Raw genomic sequence first — 8,801 nt, 5'->3', positions numbered from 1 at the left:
AAAAACAAAGTTGCTGGAAAAGCTCAGTAGGTCTGGCAGCATCTGAGTATGATCTGAGGATCTGAGAACTTTTCCAGTTCTGAGGAATGGTCACCAGACCCGAAACGATAACTCTGTTTTTTCCCTTCTCGGATGCTGCCAGACCTGCTGAGCTTTTCCAGCAACTTTGTTTTTATTCCTGATTTTCAGCATCCACAGTTCTTTCAGTTTTTAGCTGTTAATGGAGACTGTTAGTAGCTAACAATAGGTAGCATGTAATGGCAGACTGTGTGATAACAAGGCCTCGGTGTGTGTGCGCGCATGTAAACTGACATTTTTCCTAGCTAATGTCAGTCCTAAAGAAGGGTCACCGGACCTGAAATGTTACCTCTGATTTCTCTTCACAAATGCTGCCAGACCTGCTAAGCTTTTCCAACAATTTCTCTTTTTGTTTCCAATTTACAGCATCTGCAGTTCTTGCAGTTTTTATTCCAAATTAGGAACCTAGGGATTGCTGAATAAGAAAAGACAGAGAGGTCAGTCTTTTTCACCTTCTACCATCCTGATAGTTGCATGATGTTAATAGCAGTAATGGTTAATCAGTTTCTATCAACTGGTTTGCAACAGGCCCAGCGATGAGGCAACAAAATTCTCAAGCCTTGGAGAGCTTTCAGAAATGTTGGAGCAAGTCATCTTTCCTCCCAGGCCTGACACATTGCTTAAATTACCCATGTACAGTCCCCTGAATTATTGTTCTGAACAGTGTCAATGCATGTTACATTTAAATGGATCCATGTTTACTGCTTCTCCACCTCCCAAACTAGCAAGTGAATGTTCTGACAAAGGATCACTGGACTTCAAACATTACCATTGTTTTTCTCTCTACCAGTGGTGCCAGACCGACTGGAGTTTCTCCTTGCTGTTTTTGTTTCAGATATCCAACATCCTACAGTTTTTATTTAAGTGTAATAGATTGATTGCTTACTCACTGAAGTACTCTTGTCTCTGACTTTGTTTTTATTTTGAGTGCCATACCTTCTGTTTGTACTGCCTTTGACAAAATAAAGAATCATTGGGCTACGTTATCTATTTGCTGTTAAATCTCAAAAACAGCAATCTTACGATCTCTTGTAAGCAAATTACTTAGTGAGTTTTCACAAACTGATTATTATACCCTTTAAATCAGTGCAGTTACTCACCACTGTGGTATCTCCGGAGGTGCACTATTATTACTAAACTTGCAAGAACAGCACACTGAATTTTAGGTGAGATTTAAGTTTCAGTCTTAGTTCATTATTTCACTCGAATGTTATTCTTTTAATACACCCAGAATCCTAATTGCGTTTATGTCAAAGGCAAAATACAGTAAAGCCTGGAAATCTGGGAAAAATTCAACAGGTCATGTGAAAGGTTACCAACCTGAAATGTTAAGTCTCTCTCTCTCTCTCTCTCTCTCTGCATAAGAGCTGCTGACTTCCTGAGTTAGCAAGTTAAAATGAAACTTGTATGTACACATTAATGAACTGTGCCTCTGACTGTCAGATATTATGTAGGGCTTAGTATCTGGCTGTAACTTCACAAACTGGGTGAAATAAGCTAGAGATTGAGAGTGACGGAGAAATTGCAGATGGGGAAGTTTAAGTTAGAAAGCATTTGATATCAACAGTGAAGCATCTAACATTATTTGAAATTATAAACTTGTTTCCAGAGCCCTTACAGAACAGTCCTTAAGGATAATGCAGTGCCAACTTTGTTTGACTTAACGAGTCATCTCAATAAACCTGAAGGCAAACACAGAAAGCACAAAAGGATAAAAGACCTGGTAAGATCACTTCACTACAATAATTGTCACTTTTTTTCCTCATTTTGTGAAGCTCAGGATACATTAAGATAGTATAAAACCTTTTCCTTTTCTTCTTTCTTGTTATAGACTGAAGAAGATTTACTGAGGGTGAAAGCACCAAGAAGTAAGTAGCTCCATAACACTGGTTGTATGTAACCCTGGAAATAGTGTGTATGGATCATACCTTTTCTAACATATTCCTGGAGCTTTAATTTTTGGCAGGTTGACTAACCAGACATATGTGTCTGAATTTGAGGGTGTCATTTCAACATTAAAAATGGTTGCTTGAATGTTCATAGCAATACTCTTTCAGAAATAATTCAATTGCTTATATGATGGAGAGTGACTAAAAGGTAAAAAAAAAAGGGCATCTTAGAAAATGCCTTGGGTGTGCATCCTACATAGAAACACAGATAATGTATGTAAAATGATTAGGAAGTTTATGACTGAAAGCTAAGCGTAAAAATACATTTTTAAAAAAAAAACCTGTAACTTATGCAACCTCAATGTCAAAGCAATTAACGAGAAGGAAGGGAGGTTGTGACATGGACAAAAATAAAAGAACCAAGTGCCCAGAGAGTGATAACTGCTGTTTCTGAAAGGAGAAAATATTACCTGAAAGAAAATGATGAGACCTACTAGCTTAGGGCAAAAAGAAAATTGGTTGATTTGGAGAAAGAGGGTCAAGAGATAAGGAGGTAGATTTCTTGCAAAGATGGGCTTGTGGAGAAGAAGGGCTAAATGCTGGAGTGAATGTTTGTTTTACGTGGAGTTGAACAACGTGGATTTGTTAAAGGATAAGATTTAAGTCCTGGGCCAAGAGCAGCTAAGGGCTAAATGTGGCCTCAGTTTTGGTGGGGAGAACATGTAAAGGCTAAGTTTGTTCTGGAAAGTAACTAGGATAGTCTGCTGACACCACTGAGAGCTTAGACTTCCTTGGTCTTTGAATAATCTGTCTAGTTTTAACCAAGCGCTGCTGCTGTGGAAGGTAAACAAACAACATCTTTTATTTATGGTAGTTTATTTCCTTAATTGCTCTGAATGATGCCCTTTTTTGTAGGGGACACTATACTTGCTTCTGATCCTGGTCTCTTTTGAATTGCACCCAAAAAGCTTTTGAACGACTTTAAATAAAACCTGCTCATCTTAGACTATATGGCTTAATATTTTATCTCTCTCCTGTTGTAAAGCTCCACAACATACACAAACTTCCATGAACACTTCAGGAAGCCTTGCAGGCATCTGCTCTCTGAAGCATGTTGGTTTAAAATTGTGATTCCAGAAAGAGTGACCTAGTTAATTTTAAATCACTTTAATTTTGTAACCCGCATATTCCACCAGTTTAAATAATTGCTGAAAATGTATCAGGTGCATTACCAAGCAGTAAAAAAATTACTGGAGTCCAGAAACTGTTGAAATTTCATTGTTGTTTTTCCAGAAATCTGAAGCTGATACAATAACTTTTATGATCCTAGTCTAATTCTCTGGCACAATGTTTATGTACATTCTCTCGGGTGCTTGCTGTACTGTGATTCAGTGATAGTGAGCAATTCTTTTTAGCCTGTTTATCCCCAACTTATTTCAGTCTTCACTGGCACAAAAATAAAATGGGAAAGGTGGCCTAACCATGGCTAACAGTGGAAATTAGGGATAGTATCAGATCCAAAAAAGTGACATACAAATTGGACAAAAAAACAGCAGACCTATGCATAGAGAGCAGTTCAGATTCAGCAAAGGAGGGTAAAGGGATTGATTAAGAGGGTGGAAATAGAGTAGAAACATAGCAGGAGGAGGCCATTCAGCCCTTCGTGTCTGCTTTGCCATTCTTCATGATCACGGCTGATCGTCCAACTCAATAGCCTGATCCTGCTTTCTCCCCATAGCCTTTGATCCCATGCTCTTCAAGTGCTATAGCTAGTCACTTCTTGAATACATTCAATGTTTTGGCATCAACTGCTTCCTGTGGTGATGAATTCCACAGGCTCAGTGCTCCATGGGTGAAGAAATGTCTCCCCACCTTCGTCCGAATCCTCATATTGTGACCCTTGGTTCTGGATGCATCCACCATCGGGAATATCCTCCCTGAATCTACCCTGTCCAGTCCTGTTATAATTTTAAAAGTCTGTATGAGATTCCGCGCAGCCCCCCCCACCCAATCCCATTCGTCTGAACTCCAGCGAAAACAATCCCAACCTACTCAATCTCTCCTCATGTGTCAGACCCGCTGACCCCAGAATCAGCCTGGTAAACCTCTGCTGCACTCCCTCGAGAGCAAGAGCATCCTTCCTCAGGAAAGGAGACCAAAACTGCACACAATATTCTAGGTACGGCCTCACCAAGGCCCTGTATAACTGTAACAATACGCACCTGCTTCTGTACTAGAGTAAGGTTTCAGAAAATGTATAGAATCTTTTACAAGCAGTTTGTGTGTAAGTGAAGGGCAAAAAATTACTGAAGACAAATAAAGGTCTCATCACAAGCAGAGAAGTTATAATGGGGAGCAGAGAGATGTCAGACCAACTAAATACGTGGTTGGTTTTGCCCTCCAAGGAGGATACAAATAACGTCCCAAAAATGTTGGGGATTCCAAGGTTTAGAGAGAGGGAGGAACTGAAGGAAAACAACATCGATAGGGAAGTGGTGTTGGAAAAATTGATATGATTGAAGCCTGTTTAAAAACTTAGGCTCAATAATCTGCACCCTAGAGTACTTAAGTAAGTGGCTGTAGAAAGAGTGGATGTGTTGGTGATCACCTTCCAAGACTATAGACTGGAGCAGTTCCTGTGGTTTGCGTAGTAGTTGATGTAACCTTACTGTTTAAAAAGGAGGTGGAGAGAATTATAAACCAGGTAGCTTGCCGTCATTAGTGTGAAAAATACTGGAATTTATTCAAGAACATTTAATAGTACAGCACTTGGGAAATAGTGACAGGGTTGGATAAATGGATTTACGAAAGGGAAATTGCGCTGAACACATCTGGAAAATTTTGAAGATGTAATTAGTTGATTTTGATAAGGAGCGGTTAGTGGATGTGATTTACTTGGACTTTCAGAAGGTGTTCGATAAGGTCCCACATAAGAAATTAACATATAAAATTGAAGTGTCTGAGATTGGGCGTAGTGTACTGACATGGATAGAGAATTGTTTGGCAGATAGGAAACAATGAGTCTTTTTCCAAATGGCAGGCAGTGACTAATGAGGAACTATTTGTGTTAGTGTGTGGACCCCAGCTGTTCAGTGTGTTTTAACAATTTAGGTAAGGAAACTAAATGTAACGTTCTCCCAAGTTTGCAGAACATGCAAAGTTGAGAGGGAGGATGAACTGTGAGAAAAGAGAGAGATTTCAGTGTGATTTTAGACAAGTTGAGTGAGTGGGCAAATGCATGGCAAATGAAGTATAATGTGAGTAAATACGAGGTTATCCCCTTTGGTAGTAGGAAGACATTATCTGAATGGCAATGATTGGAAGAGGAAGAGGTGTGATGAGACCTGGTATCCTTGTACACCGGTCGCTGAAAGTAGGCATGCAGGTTGTGCATAGGGTAAGAAGGCAAATGGTATTTGGCCTTCATAGCAAGACTATTTTGAGTATAGAAGCAGTGAAATCTTGCTGGGAATGTACAGGCCTTGCTGAGATCACACCTAGAATATTGTGCACTTTTGGTCTCTTTTATCTGAGAAAAATGTTATGATATGGCGGAAGTGCACTGAAAGTTTACCAAGCTGATTCCTGTAACAGCAGGACTAATGTATGTTTCCAATGGCTGGGAAGACTAGGAGCAATGGTTACAGTTTACAATATGGGATGAGTGTTTAAGACAGAGATGAGAAGAAATTTTATCACCCAACATGTGGTAAGCCTGTAAAATTCCTTGCCACAGAAAGCAGTTGAGGAGGAGTTAGATATAGTTCTAGGAACTAAAGGGATCAAAGGATATGGGAGAAAAACTACAAAGTACTGAGTTGGATGATTAGCCATGATCATGTTGAAAGACGATGCATGCCCAAAGGTCCAAATGGCTTGCTCCTCTTATTTTCTGTTTCTAGGAAATGCTGCATTACAATTCCATAAATTCACTTGTACATTTATTCTATTGGGATCTCCCATGCTTTTCGGATTGTGATGCAGTATTATATATTGGAACACTAATAATACTATTCGATATTCAATCTACAACTTTTAGCACTTTTGTTCTGTTAATACTATTTGCAATCTTGGGTTTAGAAGTTAAAGTAGACAAAGTGAATATAAGAGAGTATTTAATTGAGTTAGTATTATTCTTAAAATTTTTGGGTCACAGATCTGTGCTTACAAACACCTATAATTCTGTGTAAATTTTATTCTTAAAATAAGTTATTTCCTGACTAAGGGTGATTGTGTAAATATGTTAAGTTTTAGCAGAATTTATAGGAAGAGTTTTCAAAATCAGCACTTAATTTGGGTCTGTGATCATGTATAATAAAAATTTTGGCAATAGTCTCAAACTTTCTTTTTCATGTTTTAAGCTGACTGTGATGTCCTGAGAGGTCTGCAGTGTAAACAGGAGGCAGTCAATGAACTTGACAAAACAGAACTGGAAGGTGCTACAGAGAGCCTTGAAGAGTCTACTCTCCTGGAAGAATCTTTAAATTTGACACCTGAAGAGAAGGGAAACAAAGAATTTCTCAAAGTTTTATTTGAAACTGTATTGCTGTTAGGGAGGCAAAATGTTCCTTTGGGAGGATCGGCCATTGAAAACCTGAGCAACCTGTGCAATACTCCTGACAACATTCAAGCACTACTAGAATTCAGAATGAATGCAGGTGATGAAATTCTTAGAAAGAGGTTTGAGACAACTGCTGTGAATGCAGTGTACTGTCCTAAGAACTTGCAAAAAGACCTTTTGGACATCTGTGAGATGTGCATACGGGAGGAGGTACTTCGAGAAGTTCGTGACAGCAACTTCTTCTCAATTGTGACGGATGAAGTGATCAATGTAGCGGGGCTCGACCATGTGTCCCTGTTAATTCGGTTTGTAGATGAGTCTGACTGTCTGAGGCAAGAATTCGTTGGCTTCATACCCTGTGATCTTGACGGGGAGTTCTTGGCCAGTCGGATCCATGAGACCCTTACAGAAAAGTGGGGTCTGAACATGTATTACTGCCGTGGACAAGCATACAATGGCTCTGGCACAATGTCTTACAAAAAGCGAGTTGTTGTGGCTAGCATTTTACAGCAATGTCCAAAGGCATTGAGCACTCCTTGTTCTTCATACCCCCTAAACATATGGATAGCAAAGTCCAGTCTGATTTTTGGTATTAACATGGTATTAAGCTTGATGGAGAACATTGTATCATTTTTTAGTTTGTCACCTCAGCTCCAGAAGGTTTTTGATGTTGGTGTTGACGGTGTCTATCAAACAAATGAGGAGAAGGCAAAGGAGCTGAAAAAACTCTTTCAAATTAATTGGTATGAAAGACATGACACTTTTGAGATCTTAGCAGATCTTTATGAAGTGCTGGTGACATGCTTGGATGAGATCAGCTACGATACATGTGGTAGGTGGAATGCTGAGATAGCAACCCAGGCCAGCATGCTCTCCTCAACCATGAGAGATTTCGAAATAGTCGTCTCTGTTATGGTGTTGAAGAATGTTCTCTCGTACACAAGAGCCTTTGGCAAAAATCTCCAAGGTCAAGCATCGGACACTTATTTTGCCTCAAGCACTTTGACTGCGGTCCTGCACTCATTAAATGAAATGAGGGACAATATTGATGTGTATCATGAGTTCTGGTTAGAAGAAGCCACCAATTTATCAATCAAAATGGGGATTGAACTAAAGCTGCCATGGAGGTGTCGCAGGCAGCCTCAAAGTGAAGAGGTTTCTGAGGAGACTCCTGAAAATTATTACAAAGAAGCAATTACTGCACCCTTTTTGGACCACATTATTTTAGAAATCGAGGACATGTTCTCCGAGCAGCAGTTAAAGGCTCTCAAGTGCCTGTCGTTGGTGCCTTCTGTCATGGCCCAGCTGAAATATAATACTGGAGAGGAAAACATGGCTGATTTATATAAAGATGATCTTCCAAATCCAGATACCCTTTCAGCAGAACTGCACTGTTGGAAGATAAAATGGAAGCATCGAAGCAGAGATGTTGAACTTCCTAGTACTATTTTTGACACGCTGCGCCATCCTGACATCAAGTTCTTTCCAAACGTGTACACTTTACTTAAGATTGTCTCAAACCTACCTATTATCAAGCTTGAAACTGACAAGTATGAAATTGGACGGAAGCGACTCAAAGCATATTTGAAAATCACTCCAGTTGAGGAGCGGACAACCAGTCTGGCACTAATCCACATCAGTTACGATACCAAACATGACTATGACATGATGGTCGATACTTATGCAAAACTATACCCAGAGAAAATGCAGCTGGCCCACGTGACTGATTCAGATGGTGTGGACATAAACAATCATGATGGAAGCAGTATCGAAATCAATAATTTGGAAACAAGTACTCAGACAGTGTATGAAGTTGATGGTGAGTGCATGGAGGTGGCGAGCCATACAGTGACAAGTGGGGTTGTACTACACCATCAGTCTGCAGGAAGCCTCATGGAGGTCTGCCAGAATTCAGATAAGACTATCATAGAAGTGACCCAGCATCCGGAGGGGACCACAGTAGAACTGCAACAGTTTCCTGTAAGCGGCACCATGATTGTGACTCAGCATACAGCAGAGTCCAGTGTGGAATTGCAACACCATCCGGAAGGGGCTGAGATCAGCCAGCAGCCAATAGCAAGCAATGTGGAACTACAACACCATATCGAGGGAAGAGTGGTGGAGGTGATCCACCATTCAGAGGTAAATGGTGTAGAATTGCAGCATCACTCAGAGGTAAATGGCTTGGAATTGCAGCACCATCCAGCAGGTCAGGTTATTGAGGTCAGCACCGTGGAGCTTCAGCCGCAAATGGAGCCTAGCACCGTGGAGCT

General features: G+C 40.2%; 1 protein-coding gene across 3 annotated transcripts in view; it reads left to right on the top strand.

Annotated features, from left to right (window-relative positions):
• The window catches only part of LOC109914012 (52 kDa repressor of the inhibitor of the protein kinase), a 40,664-nt gene that overhangs the window by 22,777 nt on the left and 9,086 nt on the right, over positions 1-8,801 (top strand). For all 3 annotated transcript variants that reach the window (XM_048597729.1, XM_020513578.2, XM_048597730.1), the window contains exons 3-5: positions 1,688-1,801; positions 1,910-1,946; positions 6,329-8,801. The exon at positions 6,329-8,801 is cut by the window's right edge and continues 9,086 nt beyond it. In XM_048597729.1, the coding sequence (XP_048453686.1) occupies positions 1,688-1,801; positions 1,910-1,946; positions 6,329-8,801 (2,624 nt within the window). The remainder of the gene's footprint in view (positions 1-1,687; positions 1,802-1,909; positions 1,947-6,328) is intronic.

The sequence above is a fragment of the Rhincodon typus genome, chromosome 6 (genome assembly GCF_021869965.1).
Source record: "Rhincodon typus isolate 14 chromosome 6, sRhiTyp1.1, whole genome shotgun sequence".
NCBI classification, from domain to species: domain Eukaryota; kingdom Metazoa; phylum Chordata; class Chondrichthyes; order Orectolobiformes; family Rhincodontidae; genus Rhincodon; species Rhincodon typus.
This window is presented reverse-complemented; position numbering and strand designations above follow the sequence as displayed.